At 37.9% G+C, this 24,730-nt stretch overlaps 1 protein-coding gene and 1 non-coding gene across 2 annotated transcripts in view; one reads left to right on the forward strand and one right to left on the reverse strand.

Moving 5' to 3' along the window:
- The window catches only part of LOC128129254 (uncharacterized), a 40,710-nt gene extending 22,086 nt beyond the window's left edge, over positions 1–18,624 (forward strand). The window contains exons 2-6 of the mRNA XM_052767885.1: positions 13,116–13,385; positions 15,021–15,831; positions 16,279–16,534; positions 17,105–17,161; positions 17,537–18,624. Coding sequence (XP_052623845.1) covers positions 13,116–13,385; positions 15,021–15,831; positions 16,279–16,534; positions 17,105–17,161; positions 17,537–18,624 — 2,482 coding nt within the window. The remainder of the gene's footprint in view (positions 1–13,115; positions 13,386–15,020; positions 15,832–16,278; positions 16,535–17,104; positions 17,162–17,536) is intronic.
- Positions 11,196–11,302, reverse strand: LOC111897663 (small nucleolar RNA R71). The gene has a single exon (XR_002852349.1). It is a non-coding gene; the product is annotated as a small nucleolar RNA R71 (small nucleolar RNA).
- Positions 18,625–24,730: the final 6,106 nt, after the last annotated feature.

The following is a 24,730-nucleotide window of genomic DNA, read 5'->3' on the forward strand; positions in this document are numbered from 1 at the left end:
TGAAAATGATTGTGAGGAAATGCTTTCACTAAGAGAGATTTTAAGAAGATAGTGATTGTAAAATTGCATTCTCAAATTCAATCATGGTTACAGCATCCCTTTCCATAATTTGAATTGTGAGGTTTGGCAATTAGTCTTAATTGTTTAGACACACATATGAACTATCGAAGGCAAAGGTGTATAAAGAATCCTTGATAAAAGATTATCAAAGCACTAAGTATTAGAAACATGAACTTAAGAAATTCAATAAGTATTGTTTTCTGAAAGTTAAGATGTTTATGAATACATGTCGAAGCTAGTGGGAGCATAAGTGTTATGTTTTATAATAATCATCAAGATAGTGGGAGCATAAAAGTTATGATTGTATGATTATTAAGGAAAGTATTGCAAGGTTAGCAATATTAATTATAGAAAACAAGAGTCATACTTTGCAAAGTCGCAATAGTTGAAGAGTTGAAAGGTTGTTTTGCTATAATTAAGGGAGAGAATATTATGCTTCATTTCAAATCTAAAGGATTAGGTTGAGAAATGTTAATAAATTTAGTCAAAGTTACATAGTGTGTTCTTAAAATTTCGATTATGATTACGGCATCCCTTTTCACAATTCGAATTTTGAGAACATAGCAAATAAAACATTATGCGTCGTGTCCCATACGCTTCAGGTATAGGATCGATTGCAAATGCTTTAATGTTTGACCATTCTAAAATTTTCGAATGTCTAGCACATTTAGAGGGAAAAAGGACTAGAATCGGTTTAGACTAAAATAATTAAACAACTATCAAAGGACAATCCAAGTTCGACGAGGATTGGTCGCTTGTGAGTAGTTGGAAGTATAGTATTGGAAAATATGGAAATGTTTCCATATTGGATGGACCATATCGACATCATTACGAATAGATAAGATTCTATTAAGAATGAGTTGTCATATGGAACATATGGAAGTGTGTCCATATTGGGAATTGAATATTGAGAAATCTATGACTAGATTAGAAACTTCTATGCAAAAGGGTGTTCAAAGAAAGTACCTTGAGTGAGAGACATCACATCTATGGAATTGTCTTGTAACAATCTCCGATAGAAGACTTTGTAATCGGCAATAGTCTTTGTGACTTTGCTACAGCGACATTACGAAAGGATAGTTGCATAGAATGTTAGAATCTAGCATATTCTATAAGTAACAAGAATTTGATATTCTTTAACTTATGAAAAACGGATTTGGAGTTGTGAAATGAGAAGGATTGGAAATGTGTTCAATATGATCTATTTCACAAAGTAAGAACCATAGGTAAACATTGTGTGCATGCTAGGAGCATGGGATAAGTGTGTAATTCAAGTAAGAAGTTGATTACCCGAAACGACAAATAATGAGTAATCGATATGGTGATAAATAAAAGGAGTTTTATTTATACTCAAAGGTTTGAGGCCATATGGGATTAGTATTATTCTTGTGTTTCACATTTGTATGTTTTGACTTCCAGAATAATTGAGTTTATTAAGAATAATCGAATTATTCAAACGGGCCACAGTCGTTCATATGTTGGAAGTAGATATGAATGAAGACTATCGTGAATTGGTGTGTGGATTGTCTAAAAGAGTATTAGACATAAGCAAATGTTTGCTGCAACGTTCATGAGTGCTTATGAATGTGATTTGAGCATTGGATTAGACCCACGCTCACTTGGATCACTCCATGAATTGTATCACGAGTGATTGGTGAGACGATAACATCTTATATTCTTGAAACCGAGATGTGTGAGTTGTATCTTGCGAATCGGTTGCACATTGATAATATGTAAACGCACCAGTAACTTGGTGTTATAAAACATATTGTTGTGTGTGATTCGGTGCGTGAGTACAAGCAAGCATTGTATCAAAGTTTATCCATTCCTTTTATCCAAAGTAGGATAAAAGCGATATCTTTGGGCCCCTCGATGGTTTAGTGATGACAAACGTAAATGCTCGGCCGGGCTAGGGCTACTTTGATTTGTTCAATTAGTCTGTCGTCATAAATCGGAAATCGAGATATAGTACAAAGAGAATGATTTGAAATCATATCTCATATGATATTTAGAATGGAGGAATATATGATCCCTTATCTAAGGACACACGTATTTGATATGATCAGAGTTGACAGCGGCTTTGGAAAGCTACGATTGCAGATCGGGATCCGAAGTCATACGCAGAATAGTTATTAGACTTATCCAAGTGGGAGACTGTTGGATTAGTGTCTAAGTCCATAACTATTTTGGTATGTACTTGACCCGATGGTGCATGGTCCTTTTGGGTTGCCTTCACCAAAGCAACTTGATTGGAGAAATGAATAGAAAGAGAGGATAATATATTAAAGGAGAAATCATATTTGTTTAATTAATATTGGTCAATAATTAATTAAGAATTAATTTTGTGATCAAGTGTAATTAATTAAACTAGAGGGGCTGAATTGTAATTATGTGATAGTTACAAAATAAGGTAAGAATTATCTTATAAGTATGGTGAACGAATTTAAGGTTGGAAAGCCTTAGAATTCGAGTATGATAAGGATTCAAGGATTATCTTATTGGTTGCTTAATGGATAATCAACTAGATAAGGATAATGACTGAAACCCTATCTCTACACCTATATAAACACCCCTAGGGTTATGAATTCGTGTATCCCTTCCCAAGAAGTCCCAAATACGAATTCTAACCTCCCTCCTCTCTCCTTATACCTTCTCCACTTGCTTATGGTGTTTGTAAGCCATTAGAGGAGTGACACTTGTGACTCTCAGCTTTCCAAGGTCAATTCAAGGAGGAATTGGATTGTTATTGCTACATAACAATCAAGGTATGTTCTTAAACCTATTTACATGTGAATTCTGATTTCCATATGCTAGAATTAGGGTTCAAGTCTTGGATTCAAAGTATGTACAATAGAGAAACCTAGATCCGAGCTTTAGGGTTTGTATGAGCACATAGGATGTCTTATGACCAAAACCCATCAGGATGTACCAAGGACAATCTTCCAAACTCGATGCGGACGCTACAAGTCCGTAGTGATACCCCTCGGATAAGACCAATGCGCCCGTAGTATTCATGAACTTAATGAATAGTATGCCATCCTTACTTGGATCAGTTCGTCATTATCCTTGTAAATGACTTACTTATCTACTCTCGTAGTAAGAAAGAGCATAGAAAGCATCTACGACAGACCATGGAAACATTACGATCAGAGAAACTTTACAAGAAGTTCTCTAAATACGTGTTTTGGATTTGAAGAATCGAATTCCTAAGGCACACTGTTAGTGATGTGGGAATTCTTGAAGACCCTTCCAAAATCAAAACCGTTGAGAATTGGTCAGCACAAAGGATGCCTATGGGAATTTGCCAATTTCTAGGTCTTGCTGACTACTGTCTTAGGATCATTCATAACCCCTCTTGAATTACGAGACCTCTTACGACTTTGACCCAGAAGGGAGTGGCCCTTGACTTAGAAGAGAATCAAGAGAAATAAACCTTTGGAATTCTAAGTGAGAGACCATACTCTTTTGGGAAATCTCACCCTGGGAAGGCTTGGTACGCTTCGGAAAGCGTGGAAAGCTGAATCCAAGATAGTTAGGACCTCCAAGATTCTTGCCAGAATCGGCCTTGTAACTCACAAATCCAACCTACCCCGCAAACTCAGTAACATACATTTTACCCTCCACGTCTCAAACTTGAAAATGTACCTTTCCGTCAGGACTCGTGTAATCCCACTCGACGAGATCGAGTCCAACGAGAGCCTCGCCTTCATGAAAGATCCGTAGTGACCATGGACCGAGAGGTCAAGAGAACGAAGCAAATCCGTTTCCCCTTAGTGAAGGTTCGCTGGAATGCCAACCAAGGACCTAAATTCACTTGGGAGCGCGATGATCCAATCGATTAGGAAGTATCTCCATCTCTTTGCTCGATTATTTATACCTACTTCCTCTCCTAAACTCTAATTTCAGGTCGAAATTGCCTCTAACGGGTGGATGATGTGACAACCGAAATTTTCTACCCTGTACAGTCAAACACTTCATTGAAAGTCAAACTCATTCTTGCTATCATTTAGCACCAACTGGAGCCTGTTTGAGTGTCCTGAACCTTGTACACTTAAGGGATAAGTGTCGGGTTTATCTGCTGAATTTATAGCTTAAAGAAGAAGCCTTAAACACATTGACCATGAGTTCACGGCCACCACGATCGAGTTTACGGCCGTAAAATCCATGTGGGCCGTAAACTCACCCTATATGGTCAAGATTTGGCCATTTGTTTGATTCTTTCACTTCCTTGGCTGATTTCCTCTCAAACCCTCTCAACTATCATCCCGATCTTCGTCCCCAATCTTCAAAACTCGTAAGTTTGTTTCCCTAACTAGTTGATATCTTACATGAAATAGTGATCTTACATGCTTTCATCCGTGAAATCATTCCATTTGTGTAGATCTTCAAGTTTCACCATGAACACCAAGAACACACCAGTGTTCTTGGCCAAAACCGACCATTCAAGCTCCTAGATCATAACTACTATTGTTCTAACTTTTTTTACACTAGGTTTAACATGTTTAGAGCTTAGAAATCACAAAGAAACACAAGATCAAAGGAGTTTACGGCCAAGACATGTTCTAGGGCCCTAAACCCCTATAAGTGGGGCAAATTGCACCCTAGTCCCTTACACCATGTTGGAACTTATTCTAGAACCATACACCATTGAAATAGGGACTTCAAGAAACAAAATAGTACTTCTCACCATGAGTTTATGGTCGTAAACTCATGGGGCAGTGGTCCCCAGGCCCTAAACACAAGTTAAGGCCATTTCTTGGACCTTAAACTCACCTAGCCTCTTGTTTAAGCCTTGGAGCACTGAACCACTTAAGACATCATGCCTTTAAGCCTTAAATGGAGACCCATTAGAGATTTTACGGTGAGGAGTAAACTCCCCTGGGCCGTAAACTCCATTAAGTATGGTCCATTGACCATTAACTCACTTACAATGGCTTGCAATCCTTTATTGCAACTCAATGGCCTCCGAACACTTCGACCAAAGTGTTTTCCACACCTTAGAATGTTTATACTTGGCTAATTAGTGTTATAATCACTAATTGTATATATACATATGTATTTATATGTTATTAGGATCATTGTGTGAGTTTAAATCTTCACTTGACACCAAACACTTGTCCGACACTTCCATACGATCCACTCACTGCAGGTGAGTTCATACCCCTTAATTAACCTTTTAAATGTTTTCAAATGTTTATAAATGCTTTTATGGGGGGATACATGTTGAATCATGCTAGTTAGTATATCAATCATGTGATTAATAACTAACATACAAATGGATTTACTACACTTTTAGCTGTTTTACCAAACATATTACTTCAAATAACTTTCTCAAATGTTTTTATATGTTAAAACTCTTTATCAAACTGAGTTACATACTATATGTATCCTTTCAAACTATGTTACAATTGTGCTTCAAACAAAGGTTTTTCTTATACTTAGAACTGTCTTATCAAACAAACTACTTTCAATTCGTTTTATAAACTGACATCAAGTCATCAATTCTTAGTTATTAAACTTTTCAAAGGTTTTACAAAACTTCTTTTATACTTTTATATTGTCAAATACGTGCCTATATATGTATAGTTATATAAGTAATGTTTAAAGGGCTTAGGACGGCTAGCTCGCTATAATTCCTTTTCCTCGTTTGGATGTGGCCTTAGGGTATCGGTTATTCGTCCAAATATCGTCCAAATTTCAGTACATTTGGGCAGCAAAGGCATACTTTTGGTTATACACATACATTACTAGTAACTACAATAGGTATAGTTAGGACATACTACTTACTATTCCAAGTACAAGGAATCACACAAGATTCAGTTCATTCATGAGTCTATACTAATACAATACATACAATTACAAGAGATACAATTACATAAATACAATTACAATACGATAACATAAGAGAACACACAATAAAGAGAAATCAGGAGGAAGATACAATACACGATAACAGAACAAACATAATAAGGTGTTATATCATGGAACAATTATAGGATCTAACTATACCAATGAATCACTAACGCATTGTTCTAAACAAAAGGTGATAGTTATATTGGGTATACATGATCATATAATATTAATGTGGATGTTCACGGCATGTAATCATTGCAAAGGTCGCGTTTGGTTCCCAGAATCCCTTGATAGGGAGCGTTTAGTATGGGATCTGGCGATCACATTAAACCTTAAAACTCAATTAAGGCAATTAGTATAATAATAGTCACTATATACAATACTACAGTACTTACATGTTACATACGACAAATGTACATCGATAGGTGTCTATGGTTGTACCATTCGGCGGTTTCCCACACCGTGATTTTCCTAGTACAAAAGGATACGATCTCAATTATTAAATTATTTTCCTTATTTCCTTTATTTCGTGTCGCATTCACATAATCAATGAGGTAGATTATATTTGAATAATAATAGTTGTACAGGGGAAAAACTTTCACTTATGTAGAGGTTCAAACTTTCAAAACAGTCGGGTCTTGGTAGAAGATTACTTTCAAAAAATAGTCGAGTCTTGGTAGAAGACTACTTTTTATACTAGTAGTAAATATGGGATTTTCTAGGGTTTTCAAACGTTTACAATTTCTTACAAACATTTTCATACTTATATAAACTTTTCTCCAAACATTTACAAGTCTTTACTTTATAGTTTTACAAATTAAAGACACATAAATACTTATGAATTAACCAGCTTTATGCTGATACACGCTTTCAAAATAACTTGTATTTTCAGGTCACAAACAGACAGGTACGATGACCAGGTTTTGTGAAGACGGAGCAGTCAAGACTCGTCTTTTATTTTTGAATATTCATTATGTTGTTTATTTCTATGAAAGAACACACTTGTAATTAAAAATATACTATTAATGCAATGGATGATGTTGTTGCTTGTTTACTACTTTGCATTGTTTTGATACATTACATGACGTCCTCCGCACCAGAACGATTCCGCCGTTCTCAGTTTTGGGGTGTGACACCCCCCCCCCCCCCATTACATGCTTCAACATCCCTATCAAACACATTGACCCATTCCCTATCTCTGACACCGTTTGTAACATCCCCCTCTGGCATGTATCATTATATGGTCTTCTTTGGGCTCCCGGCATGAAAACTTCCCGGGGGGTCACCCATCCCTGAATTTCTCCCACCCTGACACACTTAATTATTGAGTTCTTATGGGACCTACTGCCCTCACGGATTTAAAACACATTGTGACAAGGAATATATCCACACCCCTTATAAGGAACTGTTTCATTCTCCTTCTAAGCTGATACAGGATTAGGTGCAACCCACCTTGATTCAAACCAACGACCTAAGGATGTGGGATCAGGTGCGTTCCACCAGTTCCCACATTGGCTTGGAAGGAGAACGAAACATTTCGTTATAAGTGGTGTGGATACCTTCCTTGTCACAACATGTTTTAAAGCTGTGAGGGGAGCAAATCCCATAAGAACTCTACAGCTAACCGTGCCCGGGCGAGAGCATTCAAAGCATGGGTGACCCGCTAGGAATTTTTGTTTCGGGAGCCCAAAGCGGACAATATTGTGATACATGCCAGAACATCTAACAACTGGAAAATTTTGTTTCAAGCAAGGTTTAAAATGTATCTATGTATAAGTACAACCACAATGTAACCTTGTTTCAATAAAACTTAGAAAGCCAAAAGGGCATTGTTCGTATAAGTGTATATATATATATATATATATATATATATATATATATATATATATATTGAAAATTGTATTCATAATAAACACTTGAAAGTCGACATGATAGACCAAGAATTATGAAAATTCCAATTGCATTTAAGTGTTTTTGGTCTAGGACCCCAAAACATGGGATTTCGGTTGATGCAAGGACCAGAATCGCATGTGACCAAAATCACCATGTGATTTCGGTTAAATCATGGGCTGAAATCACAAGTGATTGGGGTGTTTTCCAGTGAGTTTTCTATGTAATTTTAGGGTATCTTTGGGGTTTTCTAGGGGTTTTCGGTTAATAGAAGAAAAGGATAGGAGTTTGACTTTGTGATAAGATGTTTCATCTTTTCCCATACGAATTTGCACCCAATATGTATCCATGTCATTACCCAACAAATAAAAATGAAAATTTCACCTCATTTTCCCTCCTTATCTTTGGACGAGATCACCCATAAACTCGCCACCATTCCTCTTACTACTTTCTGTTATTTCATTTCTACCAAAGAACCAAGTCCAAATACTTCAAGTTCAAATTCTCCAAGTGATTCCTAGTATTTTGGTAAGTAGTTTTTGATTAACTAATGTTATTATACACTTCCATGATAGTTTCGTCCTATTTACACACATTATTATGTGTTAAAACTCTTTGGATAATATCATTTCCAAGGAAGTTCATCAACCCCATTCAAGTGTTTAGGCTTGGAAATCTTCACACCATCTCTTAATACTTTTTGGCTATTTTATTGCAAATTATGAACAAAAGGTAATATGTTTAAAATGTATTTGTAGCCTAAAAGATAAGCTCGGAAGCAAAAGGAATCAGAAAAAGTGATTGGAAACTCGGGAATTGAAGAAAGAAAGAAAAGAATGAAAAACCCTGAATAACTCGCCGAGTTGGGCGCCTACTCGCCGAGTAGGCTCGAAGATTCACGAACAAATAAGAGTCCTTATCATATACAAATTTTAAGTTGTGGACTCGTCGGGTCAGGATATGGACTCGACGAGTAGCCCCTGTTTTCAGAAACTATATAAAGCGCTTTAATTCACGAGTTTAGGAGCTTTTCTGTGGAACCCTTGGCGGGTAATTTTGATTCAACTGCTGTTGGAGTTCTGGAACTCAAAGATCAAGTCTAATTACTAATGTTATTATACACTTCCATGATAGTTTCGTCCTATTTACACACATTATTATGTGTTAAAACTCTTTGGATAATATCATTTCCAAGGAAGTTCATCAACCCCATTCAAGTGTTTAGGCTTGGAAATCTTCACACCATCTCTTAATACTTTTTGGCTATTTTATTGCAAATTATGAACAAAAGGTAATATGTTTAAAATGTATTTGTAGCCTAAAAGATAAGCTCGGAAGCAAAAGGAATCAGAAAAAGTGATTGGAAACTCGGGAATTGAAGAAAGAAAGAAAAGAATGAAAAACCCTGAATAACTCGCCGAGTTGGGCGCCTACTCGCCGAGTAGGCTCGAAGATTCACGAACAAATAAGAGTCCTTATCATATACAAATTTTAAGTTGTGGACTCGTCGGGTCAGGATATGGACTCGACGAGTAGCCCCTGTTTTCAGAAACTATATAAAGCGCTTTAATTCACGAGTTTAGGAGCTTTTCTGTGGAACCCTTGGCGGGTAATTTTGATTCAACTGCTGTTGGAGTTCTGGAACTCAAAGATCAAGTCTAATCACTCAATTTTGGGGAGATCAAGACAAATCAGGTGTACTCTTTACTTAATCTTTTGTTAGAACTATGTTTGCATCAATTGATTTCGTTTTTGAGTTGTTTTCTGCTTAATTATGAGCTAAAAACTCATATCCTCTATTTAGGATAGATTACTTTATGAATATGGTTTGATTTTATGATTGAATTAAGTTAATTTGGTGATTTTTTTGTTAAGCTTGTTAAAGAACCTTATGTGTTAATTAAAACTATTTTCTGTTAATTAACCAGCATATTAAGTTGCATGAACATCTCTTAATTGCTAATCTCATATGACTTATGTGAAAACATTTTTATATGGCTAGGAATAGCGAAAGTGAAACTAGGATTAACTAGAAAATAGGAAAAATTAATGTGTGAGCTTGTGTGACGAACCATCAACAAGAGGTTAATTAAATTAGTAATTTGATTAACTACTACAAGTCTTACTTAACTCGAATCAATAAACTAAGAAATTAATTAGTTTATTCACCTGATCACTGCTTAAATTGATTTGTTTTCTAAGGATTAGTAATAGCGAACGTGAACCTAATCACACTAATCGGTAGCCAAAGATAATTAATCCATTGCACTTGTCATAAAATCAACTATGGGAATAAACGATTCAAAACTTTAACAGAAGTCTTTCCCATTGTTAAATTTAGTTGATTTTCATTCGCCTAGCTATTAATTGCTTAGTTGAGTATTAATTAAGTACTTATGTTTTATAGTTTTGTAAAACTAGAGAAAACCCTTTCTTTATTTGCTTGTTTTTAGATAATATTAGTAATTAGCTTAATTGTCGTTCCATGTGTTCGATACCCTGCTTGCTAAACTATAGCACCAATCGATAGGTTCACTGCCTTTTGTGTGTCTAATTTACATTAAAAAGTAGGATTAAAACTAGTTCGTTCCACACACATCATGTTTTTGGCGCCCTTGCCGGTGAACGATTCTAAAATTAATTTTAATTGCTAGTATTATCGATCCTTTGTGTAAGATTTTCTTGCACAAAGTTACTGTTTTAGGAAAAGTTTTAATTAGATTTAAGTTTTAGTTTCTTTTCTTCTAGAAATTCCGTTTTAATTCTTTTTTCTGTTTTATCCTTGAACTCACTGAGTCCATTTGCACAGACTCAACGAGTCTAAGGCAATTTTCCAGTTTTGTTTTTTAGTTTGTTTTGTTCTTTTTACGTGTTTTTCCGTCTTTGGCAAGAAGAAGGGAAAGAAAGTAGTGGAATCCAGCAACACAAAAGAAGACACCGAGTACGAGACTGATAAGGAGGAAAGTGTTACTGATTTTGAAGAAAGTGATCATTAAGAAGAACCTGACAACACCATGGCCGACATTGCCAACCTTTCGATGGGGGCATACTAAAAGAGGATTCGAGAAGACACCGGTTCGGGGCTTGTGCAATACCCACCACTGCCACGTTTGAACTTAAGGGGCAAATCCTTACTGCATTGAAGGAGATTCCTTTCACAGGAAAGGGTTAAAAAGATGCATACAAGCATCTTGATGAAGTTAATGACATCGCCGACTACTCCAACATTCCAAACGTACCTAGAGAGAAAGTGTTATTTGAGGATGCTCCGTGTTACGTTTAAAGGGGCTGCAAAGGATTGGCTAAAAGCACTACCATCGGGAGAGATTACTACATGGGCTAAGATGCGTAAGGAGTTCCAGGAGAAATTTTGCCTACCATTGAAAATTGTTAAACTCAAAAAGGCCATTGCCAATTTTGAGCAACAAGTGGGAGAGTCTTTATTCGAAGCATGGGAGCTCTACAAAGGTCTATTAAGGAATTGCCTACAAAATGACCTTAATGTGAAACAAGAATTGTCAACCTTCTCTGATAGAGTGAATGTTGCCAGTAGACAACTACTTGACTCTCAAGGCTTATTAACGAAGAAAATTTGGTTGTAGTTAAAAGACTCATTGAAGAATTCTCTAAGCACTCTAGAGAATATCATAATCCAAGACATGACTCAACTCGAGGGGTGGTTGATAGCTTCATTTTATTTACTTATTTTTATAGTTTATTTTAGTACATTTCATTCGCATTTTAGTTAACTTTCATGCATATTTTCCCTTTTGTTATTTTTATGACCATTTCGGGGTACTTTCTAGTTTCTTGAGCATTATTGCAGATTTTCTTGGAAACTAGCGGGGCGGCACTCTTGCGAGGCGATCGGGCTTGAAGGGAATTGGATATTTCATGCTTGATGGCTATGAAGGTGATTCATGGGGTGGACTTGTCAATTGCTTGAAGGCTTGGAAGAATTGAGCTTTAAATTTGAAAGATGCGGGGGAACATTCAAGCGTATGAAAATTATTAATCGGGCGAGTTCACGAGCTTTGGAGGATTTAGAGAGGTCAAATTGGGCTTTTAATGAAGAAAAACTTGAAGAAAATGGGCTAGGAGGTGATTGGATTCGATCTGGGCTAGTGAGATATGCTTTAGAGGCCCAAAATCTCAAAGGAGCCCATGTCAGGTACCACCCGCGCAGCAGCACGCGGGTCGCGCAAGGCCCTGCAGGGGCAATTTCGGAAATCCTTCTTTTGAGCTATTTGAGGAAGGTTGGTGCCCATCTTTTGCATACTCTTAGACATCCGATTTTTGGAGATTCTCTCTGGAGTTTTGAAGACTTTTGAAGGCCAAGAACACTTGAAGAACATCATATTTTTACCTCTTGATTCTTGCTTAATGTTTGGTACAATTTTCTCTAACTTTGTTTCTTTGTGTTTAGCCATGCTTGGCTAAACTAATCTTGGTTGACTTTTGGTTAATCCTTTGAACTTTTGTTGAATGTTGAAGAATCCATGAACATGTTCTTAAATCTTTATGGGAATGTTTTGTGTTTTAACATCTTATCACTACTTGTATGTTTTAGTTCATGAGTTTAAATATATTTGTAGTGATTAGTTGGCTAATTTCTTGATTAAGTAAAGGATCTTCAAATTAGCAAGCAACAAATGATTTTTGTGTTGTTTTTGCTTCACACAATCATAAAAACATTTCCTCCAACATGGTGGTGAAAGCATTTGACCCCTCTTGGATTTGGTGACTTTTTGGTTCTTAATGCTAGTTGACTTTCACTAATTACATGCTATTTGGAATTAGTGACTTTGACTAAGGAAATTGTTATGAGCTTCTCTAGCCATTTCAACAATTAAGAAAAGTCTAGGTAATCTCAAGCTCCTTGGATTACTATAGCCAAATTAAGGATTTAAATCAAAGTATTGCACCATTGGATTCTAATGATATGTTCATCAAAAGTCAAAGTGAGGAAACTTTAAGTCAACCATCTTTCCCTCATTGGTTTTACATCAAACTCTTATTTTTGTTGCATTTGTCTATTTAAATCATAGTTAATTCTAGTTGTTTCAAGTATTTCAAAACACCAAAACCCCCCATTTTATTTTTATTGTCATTTTCAAGTATTTTTACAAAGAGATTTTTCATAGAGTTATAAATTGAACCAAACTCCGTGGATTCGATCCCTTTACCACTATACACTATTTTAGTGTGTAATATTTAGGGTTATTATTTGTGTTGGCCTCGACAACCACCAAATTTTTGGCGCCGTTGCCGGGGATTGGTTTATTTTTAATCAATTGTTTCTCTATGCCCAGATCTCAGCGTACAGGTGACTTGATTTACAACCCCGAAATCGAAAAAGAAGCAAGGCGTTTGGCTAAGGAAAAACGAGTTGAACGTGGTCAAACTTCTAACCCCCACGGGGACCCGGAGGTTGAAACCGCTTCATTAAGTGATATAGAACCCGATTCTAGTCCCGACCCTCGCCAAGAAATTCCCGAAACACCACCCCTACAACAAAATCCACCCATTATTGAACCAACTGTAATGGCGGACGGAGGAGAAGTTCCCGAGAGAACCTTGAGGCAAATGATGGAGACCGATGTTACACAAACTCCAACCGGTATCAATTACCCGGTTTTGGAAGGAGGTTCGGAATTGAAGTCAAGTTTAGTCCACCACCTACCAACTTTTCATGGATTGGAGAACGAAGACCCTCATAAGCACTTGAAGATGTTCCACATTATTTGCACTAGCATGAAGCCACTAGGGTCAACCGATGACCAAATCAAGCTAAGGGCATTCCCCTTTTCATTGGCCGATAGAGCAAAAGATTGGTTATTCTATCTTCCACCGGGGTCGATCAACTCATGGACCGACATGGCAAGAGCTTTCCTTGATAAGTTCTATCCCGCCTCAAGAGTCTCAAGTCTTCGAAATGAGATTTGTGGAATCCGCCAAGGTCAAAATGAGACTTTCCATGATTATTGGGAGAGGTTCAACAACTTGTGCTATAGTTGCCCACAACATCAAATTCCGGAACAACTCCTCATTCAACACTTCTACGAGGGATTGTTGCCAATGGAGGGAAGACTAGTTGATGCCTCAAGTGGTGGAGATGTCTTTAGTAAAACCCCACAACAAATAAGACAACTTTTCAACACCATAGCCGCGAATTCACAACATTTTGGCCCTCGCCAAGATATGAAAAGAGACACACAACACAAAGTCAATGAAGTGGGAACATCAAATCTCGAGTCTCAAATCAAAGATCTAACCTCCGTTGTCCAAAAGCTAGCCATGGGACAAACTCCACAAGTGATGGTTTGTGGAATATGTGCAACAATGGGACATCCTACGGATATGTGTCCCATCCTTCAAGAAGATGCGGAGCATGTGAATGCCACGGGAGAGTTCCAAAACTACCACAACAAACCATCCGGTTACCAAAATGCATATAACTCAAGTTGGAAGCCAAATCCCAACATGAGCTACAACCCAAGACCATTGCCTCAAAATGCATTGGTTAGACCATCCTATCCACCACCACAACCTCATTACCAACATCAACAACCACACTATCAACCCAAACCGCACCCTCCACATCATCATCAACAACCTCCTCAATCCCAACCAAGTAGCTCCGGAATGTCTCTTGAAGACATTGTCAAATCTCTAGCCACTAGTACCCAACAATTCCAAAAAGAAACAAGGACTAGTATCTCCAACCTTGAAGCACAAATGGGAGATATAGTTACATCCATAAGCAAGTTGGAATCCCGTGGTAAGCTCCCTTCTCAAACCGAAAAGAACCCAAATGTCAATGTGGTGACATTGAGAAGTGGCAAACAAGCCGGAGAAAGTAGTTCAAAGAAGAAGCCGAGGGAAGAAGAGGAAGAGATAGAAGTTATTCCCGTTGAAGTACCTATAATCAAGAATGATGCACAAGCCGGAGTTCCAAAGAAGACTGCCCCTCTAGTAACACCAATATCCACTCAACCGCCGTTCCCCTCCCGACTTTCAATTTCAAAGAAGAATATGGAGGAGAAAGAGATTTTGGACACCTTCCGAAAGGTGGAAGTAAACATCCCTCTACTTGACGCAATCAAGCAAATCCCGAGATATGCAAAGTTCTTGAAAGAACTTTGTACCAACAAGAGGAAGTTGAAGGGAAATGAGAAAATTTTGATGAATGAAAACGCATCCGCGGTTTTACAAAGGAAACTTCCACCCAAATGCAAAGATCCCAGAATGTTCACGGTTCCTTGCAAGATTGGGGATGTCACTTTTAGTAGTGCTATGCTTGATCTTGGTGCTTCTATCAATGTCATGCCCTATTCGGTATATGAATCATTAAATGTCGGACCCTTAAGTGAAACCGGTGTCATAATTTCTCTTGCGGATAAATCGAGTGTCTTTCCTAGAGGTGTTTTAGAAGATGTCCTAGTGCAAGTGAACCAATTAGTCTTCTCGGCGGATTTCTATGTGATTGATCTAGATGAGCAAGTGTCCTCCAAATCGGCTCTAATCTTGCTTGGGAGACCGTTTTTGAAGACGGCTAGGACAAAGATCGATGTGTATGCGGGAAGTTTGACAATGGAGTTTGATGGCGAAACAATAAGTTTTAATATTTATGATGCCATGAGATACCCTAGTGACGTCTCATCTTTGTACTTTGTTGATGTTGTTGAGCCAATTACTCAAGAATTGTTTGAGTTGTCTAACGGTGATATGTTGGAAACGATCTTGAGCAAAGGATTCGATTGTGGGAAGCTAGCCGAACAATTAAAGCTTTATTCTTTGGATCCGGAAGTTGAGAAGTTGGTAAGTAAAATGGAGATGAAAAAATTCACAAGATTAGATGTCAAGCAAATTGAATTGCCCCCAACTCACACAAAATTGCCGCCATCCCTTGTTCAACCACCCGAATTGGAATTGAAGGTCTTACCTCAACATTTGAAGTATGCTTACTTGGGAAAGAATGAAACCCTTCCGGTTATCATTTCAACTCATTTAACCGAATTCGAAGAAGAGAAACTCCTCAAGGTGTTGAAAGAGCATAAAGAAGCCATGGGTTGGACGATTGCGGATATCAAGGGTTTGAGCCCCTCCACTTGCATGCACAAGATCTTAATGGAGGATGAATGCAAGCCAAGTAGAGACGCGCAAAGAAGGTTAAATCCGCCAATGATGGAAGTTGTGAAGAAAGAGATATTAAAGCTTCTTGATGCGGGGATGATCTATCCAATCTCGGATAGCAAGTGGGTGAGCCCGGTACAAGTCGTTCCAAAGAAGACGGGAATCACGGTGGTCGAGAACAACAAAGGTATGATGGTCCCCACTCATGTGCAAAACGGGTGGAGAGTATGTATTGACTACCGCAAACTCAATGCAAGCACAAGAAAAGATCATTTCCCATTGCCTTTCATTGACCAAATGTTAGAAAGGTTGGCCGGGAAATCTCATTATTGTTGCCTCGACGGGTATTCCGGTTTTCACCAAATCCCGGTGGCACCGGAAGACCAAGAAAAGACGACATTTACATGTCCATTTGGTACTTTTGCCTACCGGAGAATGCCATTTGGATTGTGTAACGCCCGGGCCACTTTCCAACGTTGTATGGTTAGTATCTTTTCGGAATACGTTGAAAACATAATTGAGGTTTTTATGGATGATTTCACGGTCTATGGCAACTCCTTTCAAGAATGTTTGACTAACCTCACAAAAATTTTAAAAAGATGCATCGAAACAAACTTGGTTTTGAATTTTGAGAAATGTCATTTCATGGTAAGTCAAGGTCTCATTTTGGGTCACATTGTGTCTAGAAAATGAATTGAGGTAGATAAGGCCAAAATTGATGTTATTCAAAGCTTACCTTACCCGACTTGTGCTCGGGAAGTTCGTTCTTTTCTGGGCCATGCAGGTTTCTACCGAAGGTTCATCAAGGATTTTTCAAAGATAACAAGACCAATGTGCCAACTCTTGCAAAAGGAGGTCGATTTCGAGTTCAATGAGGCGTGCAAAGAATCTTTTGACAAGCTCAAAGAGTTGCTTACCTCCGCTCCCATCATGCAAGCACCAAATTGGGATCTCCCCTTTGATATCATGTGTGATGCAAGCAACTATGCGATAGGCGCCGTTTTGGGTCAAAAGAATGGGAGGGCCTCCCACGTGATCTATTATGCATCAAGGACACTAGACAATGCTCAAAGCAACTACTCTACCACGGAGAAGGAGCTATTGGCCATAGTGTTCGCCTTGGAGAAATTTAGACAATACCTACTTGGTACCAAGGTCATAGTGTATTCGGATCACGCAGCACTTAAGTACTTGATAACGAAGAAAGATGCAAAGCCGAGACTCATCCGGTGGATCCTACTGTTACAAGAATTTGACTTGGAAATCCGAGACAAGAGTGGATGCGAGAACCTCGTTGCCGATCATCTAAGCCGGATCATTTCAAATGAAACTCCTCTCCCATTGCGGGACGAGTTTTCGGATGAGCATCTCTTTTCCCTTACTCAATCTATTCCTTGGTATGCCGATATCGTTAACTTTTTGGTCACAAAAAGGTATCCCGACACATTCACACGTGCTCAAAAAGACAAGTTGAAAAGTGATGCAAAATACTATGTGTGGGATGAACCTTATTTGTGGAAACATTGTCCCGATCAAATCATTAGGCGATGTGTGCCCCAACAAGAGCACCAATCCATTTTGCAATTCTGTCATGAATTTGCTTGTGGGGGACACTTCGGACCTAGCCGGACTTTGAGAAAAGTCCTTGAATGTGGATTATTTTGGCCAACCATGTCACGCGATTGTTATATGTTTTGCAAAAGTTGTGAGCGGTGCCAAAGAACGGGAAACATTTCGCAAAAGAACCAAATGCCCCAAAATCCAATCCTTGGTTGTGAAATTTTTGACGTATGGGGGATTGATTTTATGGGCCCATTTCCCGTGTCATTTGGCAACGTTTATATTTTACTCGCGGTTGACTATGTTTCTAAATGGGTTGAAGCCAAAGCCACAAGATCGGACGATGCTAAAACGGTTATCGAGTTTTTAAAGTCTAATGTTTTTGCAAGATTTGGTGTGCCTAGGGCTTTGATTAGTGATAGAGGGACGCACTTTTGCAACAAAATGATGGAGGCTCTATTGAAGAAGTATCACGTGACTCATCGTGTCTCCACTGCCTATCACCCTCAAACGAATGGTCAAGCGGAGGTGTCGAATCGTGAAGTGAAGTCTATTCTAGAGAAAACGGTGAATCCGACAAAGAAGGATTGGAGTTTGAGACTCGACGATGCCTTATGGGCATATCGAACCGCTTATAAGACCCCGATTGGAATGTCGCCCTTCAGATTAGTTTTTGGAAAACCTTGTCATCTTCCCGTCGAGTTAGAGCACCGAGCATTTTGGGCGGTCAAGAAATGCAACTTCGACGTAGACGAGGCGGGAAGGCATAGGAAACTTCAACTCCAAGAGCTAGAAGAATTGAGAAACGAATCCTATGAAAACGCAAGGATTTATAAGGAGAAAACGAAGCTTTTCCACGACAAGTCCATCACCCGGAAGAATTTTGAACCGGGACATAGGGTCTTACTTTACCATTCACGGTTGAAGTTATTCCCAGGTAAATTAAGATCAAGGTGGATTGGCCCATTTGTTGTAATAAAGACTTTTGACCATGGAGCGGTCGAAATCCAAAGTGAAGAAACGGGACAAATTTTCAAAGTCAATGGGCACCGACTAAAGCCATTCTATGAAGGTTTTAATGCAAGTGTTACTGAAATCATCCACTTGGATGTCCCGGTGTGTTGAACCAAGCTAGAAGGACGTCTCGCCTAAGACGTTAAAGAGGGGCATTTTTGGAAAGCTTTATGCTTTCATATCTCTACGTTCGAATAAAGAAGTTTTGAAAATGTTTTGATGCAACTTTTGAAGTCATTTTTGAAGAATCCAAGAGTCTCTAGGTGTTTGGGGCCTTCCGAATCAAGAACTAGTGAAGAAAACGAAAAAAAATCGCAAACCAGGACCAGAACTATGCGCGACCCGCGCACGGGTGCGCGGCTGGTGTGCGCGGCCGGTCTTCAACATGCAACAAAGATCAAATCCAAACTGCAACATGTGCGCGACCCGCGCGTCCCCTCTGCGCGACCCGCGTGATGTTTTGACGACTATCCCCTATTTTGTTGACCAACTTTGACTTTCGTTGACCAGGTGGTTTAATGAGTTGACCAACATTGACCGGGTGTTGACCACACTTGAATATGGATTGAAAACCTCCAGCAACTCTCCTTCTTCATTTCATTCTCTCAAAACCCTCTCATTCTCTCTCAAACTCTCAAGAACACATACACCCACTTTTCACAAAAATTTGATTTCCCGGAGTTCCACCGGTCGGAATACGACGAGACCACCATCGCCACGGGCATTTCCCGCCGCCCGACCCCCCGATCTAGGTCCTTTCTGCCCTTTCCTTAAGCATTGGAGAATATGGAGCAAAGGATGAATAAGATGGACCAATCCATCCCTACCATTAGAGTGGGGTGTGAAAATTGTAGTGGGCCTCACCTTACAAAGGATTGCGATCTTGATGAAAATGGAAACCAGAAGGTGCAAGTATGTTACCCAAGTGGCTACAAATACGATGAAGATTGGAGAAAACCAAGGAAAGAATGGCTACCTTATAATGAGTACAAAAAAGCTAAGGAGGAAAAATATAAAATGAAGACAAGAGGTTTCTTCCAAAAAGAGGAACCAATACAAGAGAAGAAGTTGGACTTTGAAGACATGATCACAAGACTTGCAGCTGCATCCGAGAAAAGACACAACGAAACCGATGCAGCAATAAGAGAACAAAAACTCATGAGGAAAGAGAAACAAGCATTAATGAGAAACCAGCAAGCCTTCATTCATAATATTGAGAAACAACTAGGCTAACTTGCATAACAAGTCAACCAAAGAGTAACGGGTTAACTTCCAAGTAATCCCAAAAAGAACCCTAGAACGACACATGTGAATGTGATTACAACAAGCTCTGAAGATAATTTTTCTCCTTTAAAGCCAATCCATGGAGTGGAAGCAAAAGTGGAGCTTGAGAATGATGAAAAAAGTATGGAATCGCAAACTATAAGATTGATTCGACGAGTACATAACATGGAGTCGATGAGTCCACAGCCTGCCAACAAAAATACTTCTTACCTAAATCCATATCAGCCACGATTACCATTCGCAAGCCGAGCAATTCAGAATAAGCCGATTCTAGAGTGTAAGAGGATCATGGATCTGTTGGGTTTTAGTATAATACAACATCCTATGGTGCACATACAACCCTAAATACCTTGGATCTATGTTTTCACATATTATACATGCAAAGATGTAAACAACACAAGATACTAGTTAGTGTAACATACCTTTTCATATGGCTAGAAGTTTTGATACATTTGGCCTTAAGAGCTTAGCCCCAATAGTGTGGAAGCCTCAAATGAACTCACAACACATCAAGGACAGAGGTAGGACTTGAGAGAGAATCTCCTTGCACTCTAAAACCTTCATGAACTCCAAGAACATGCACACACAATAGGGTTGGCGGTTTTAGGTCATCATATATGCATTTATATGTGTTGAATTCTAAGAGTCATGGGTATAAACCAAACCCATACCCATGGGTTTTATGATCCATGGTTCATATGGCCCAACTCTTTATGTATCCATACATAAACTTGGTCCAACATGGATCATGAGCCCAACACATATAAATATAACTAATTACCATAATTAGTCCCCATAGATTTAACTAGTATCCTTTGATCACTAAATTAATTCCAAATTAATTCTTGATCAACACTAATTAAAACATATGATTTCATATTAATATATTAGAACTTATAATATATTAATAAATCATATATAACCTCTACTCAAAAATCCATCCTAACAAATTGTCCAGATGATATGCAACCCAAATGGACCATGCATGCTACTCTCGGGCCGAATACATACCGATAATAGTTATGGGCTTATACATCTAATCCAACAGTCTCCCACTTGGATAAGTCTAAAACTATTATTGCGTATGACTCCAAGATCCCGACTTGCAATCGTAGCTTTTAAAAGCCGCTGTGGAACTTTGACCAAGTCAATGACATGTCCATTAGATAAGGGATCTTATATTCAACCATTCTAGATATCATATGGAATGAGACATGGATTATAATCATTCTCTCTGTGCGTTGGATGTTTCCCGATTTTCAATTTATGACGACTAACTAAATGAACAAATCAAATCAATCCAGGCTCGGCCGAGCACTTACGTTTGTCATCACTAAATCATCAAGGGGCCCACAAATATCGCGTTTATCCCTCCAAGGGTAAAAGGAATGGATAAACTTCGACTCACATGCTTGTACTAACTACTTGTTGAATCATACACAAAAGCACGTTTTATAACGTCAAGTTACTAATGCGTTTTCATACAATCAATGTACAACCAACTCATAGTCAACAACTCATATCTCTGGGTTTGAAGAATATAAGATATTATCGTCTCATGATCACTCATGATAAAATCCATGAAGTGAGTCAAATAAGCGTGGGTTTAATGCAATACTCAGAACTTATGAGCACTCATGAATGTTGTAACAACTCTTTGCTATGTCCAAGACCTTAGACATCTACAACCAACTTCATGACAGTCTTGATTCATACCTACTTCTAACATATGAACGAATGTGGAGAATTTTAATAACTAAGTCATTCGGAAAGTATAACCTAGCTATTCTGGAAGTCAAAACATGCAAAGTGAAACACAAGAATAATACTAATCACTCTACAGTCCCAAGCACCTTCGAGAGTAAATAAAACACCTTTTATTTAAACACCATATTGATTACTCATTATTCATTGTATAATGTTTCAAATAATCAACTTTATAGTTGAATCAAAACAATAGTCATGCCATGCTCCAAGCATGCACACTATGTTTGTCTAGGATCCTTACTGTGTGAAATAGACCAATTGAACATGATTCCAATGATGCGCAGTTCACAATCCCAAATCTTTATCGTAAATGTAAGAATTCCAAGTTCTTACCATTTACCGAAATCTGTTAGATTCTAAACTTATATTTATTGATCCTCTCGTAATCACTATGCACAAAGTCACAAAGACTTGTCAACCGACATTACAGAGTATTCCAATGGAGATTAATTCCATGGAAACGAAGTCTCAAATTCAAAGTACATTGCTTTGAACATCCTTCTTGCATTAAATTTTCCGATCTTCCTCAAATTTAATGGATAACTTCCACCTATGGAAACATTTGCATATTCCCATTTTGTTTATCACTTCTGAACAAGAGTTGCCTCTTTTCAGAATATGTCAATATGGTCCTTTCCAAAAATTTAACACTATACTTCCAATTGTCCAAGAGTAACCAATATTTGGAAAACCTTAGATTTTCCTCGACAGTTGCTTAATCATTTTAGTCATATCAAATTCTAGGTCTTTTCCCTTCTTAATTCCTTAGGAATTCGGAAAATTTAAAAAGGATAAATATTATAGCACATGTAATCAATCCTATATCTGAAGCATATGGGACACAATTCATGATGTCACACATAAATACGTGATCATAGACCAGTCTTTTGCTACAATATTTTTTATTTGCCGTTTTTCAAAATTTGACTATAAAGAGGGATGTCGTAATTATAATCGAATTTTGAGAACGCAATATATATAGAATTTCCTTATGTTGAACCATTCCAACATATATATATATATATATATATATATATATATATATATATATATATATATATATATATATATCCTTGACTAAAGATGATCAAAATCTCAATCTAAGCTTTTAGAATTGAAATGAAGTATAATTTCCTCTCCCTTAATTATAGCAAAACAACTTTTCCCAATTGAAACTTTTGATTTCTATAATTAACACTTAACATAATAGTCATGCTCCCACTTACATGATAATTATTATCATAACACTTATGCTCCCACTAGCTTCGACATGTATCCAGAAATCAGCTGGACTTCTAGAAATCAATTCTTTAGTGACTTTCTTACAAAAGTTCAGATTTCTGATATAAGATGTTGTCGAGAGATAAACTTGAGTCACACTTGAACAAACGTTAGAACAAGTGATAATGTTGAATAAAGTTTATCTCAAAGGATCATTAAAGCTCAACAATAATAATAAGTTAGAGTTAGAAAGTAATAAAGTTAGATGCAGAAATATAATGAAATATAAAAGACAGCAAATATTATATCAAGTATACACTTAAGTTGATTCATAAAAAGTGTTGGGTCATGTTTTGTTAAGTATTGTGTCGATTGGGCTCGCTAGTTAGTCCGTTTTTGTATCTCCGGTATGGGGCTATCCATCCGTGAGCTTGATAGGGTTTATTAAAAATATTAGTGCTTGCATGCATCTTAAAAAAACGATAGGAACAAAAGAATAGATTGATCAGAGAAGTTTTATTATCGTTCTGTAAGCCTAAGTCCTCTACAGCGGAAGTTCTTAGTCGAGCTTTGCTGAGGACTGTTTGAATTAATCATTCGACACATTGTGATTCAACCTTGTCTTGTTTATTGTTTTATGTTCTTCGCACTACCTGTTACAAAGATCTAATCGATCTTCAAGTTTATTTAATAACTTAACAATTGGTATCAGAGCAGGAGGTTGTGTAATTCATACACATATTTTCTGTGAAAAAGGTTGCGATTAGGGTTATTCCGCATTAATCAATATTTATTGAGCCATCATCCCATAATTGACGTAACTCAACATTTATTTGTTTTGCCCTAATTTAATACATTACAAGTCTGATCTTTTAAACAGGTTATTCGATCAAGCATGGACGAGTCACAATCAAATCCAATTAACATCTCGAACAACATTGGATCAACGACGAAGATTCCCATCCTTTACACCCAGGATTATGAAGTCTGGGCACATCACTTTGAAGATTATGTTATAGGATCTGACGACAACGGATATCTCATCTGGGAAGCCATCGTGTCTGGTCCTTTCGCTCATTCAGCTACTTCAAGGATCATTAAAACTCAGAAAGAGTATAATGATCTATTGAAAGACATTAAAGATATTGCCCAAGACGAAAAAGATAAGTTTCAGTGCAATATGAAGGCATTGAGACTAATCAGATTCGCTCTTCAATCTGATACGTTCAGGCTGGTAAGTTCGTGCAACACTGCGAAAGAAATATGGGATAGGCTGCGAGAGTTTTATTCCACAGACGAAGATCTTGAACATTCCATTCAAACCTTACTCTTGTCCGAGTTCGGTGAATTCAAGCAGTGTCCCGAAGAAACAGTAACTCAAACGTTCGATCACTTCAATCATCTTCTTAGCAAGATGATCAAACATGACATAGAAAGAAAGTTGATTGAACCAAAGGTTACGTTTTTAAATGGACATAGATCTGAGTGGAGAGCTGTTGTGTCCACTGTCAAAGCACATGAGCAATTCAAATCATACTCATTGGCAAAGCTGGTAAGGATTTTGAAATCCCAAGAAAAGATTGTCTTACAGGAGAAAAATGTGGTTTCTGGCTTGGGATCATTGGCTCTTCTGTCCAAAAGCAAAGGGGTGATGGAAGATGAAGACCTCAACTTGGAGGACTATGACCTTACTTCTAAAGACTATGCTATGATGGTGTCAAACCCCAAGAGGTTCATCAAGAAAAGATTTCCTACCAATAAGAATCGAAATTGGCAGGGAAGTTATAGTTCTGAAAAGGTCAGAGATGAACCGAAGGCAGAAGAATGAAAGAAGGAACCGAAAGCTAAAGGAGATTTGGGTGTGAGCTGCTATTATTGTGGAGGAAAGAACCACTATGCAAAAGATTGTGTCCTCAAGAAAATGGCAGAAAAGGATGAGGAGAAA

Source organism: Lactuca sativa, chromosome 9, assembly GCF_002870075.4.
Source record: "Lactuca sativa cultivar Salinas chromosome 9, Lsat_Salinas_v11, whole genome shotgun sequence".
Lineage (NCBI taxonomy): Eukaryota > Viridiplantae > Streptophyta > Magnoliopsida > Asterales > Asteraceae > Lactuca > Lactuca sativa.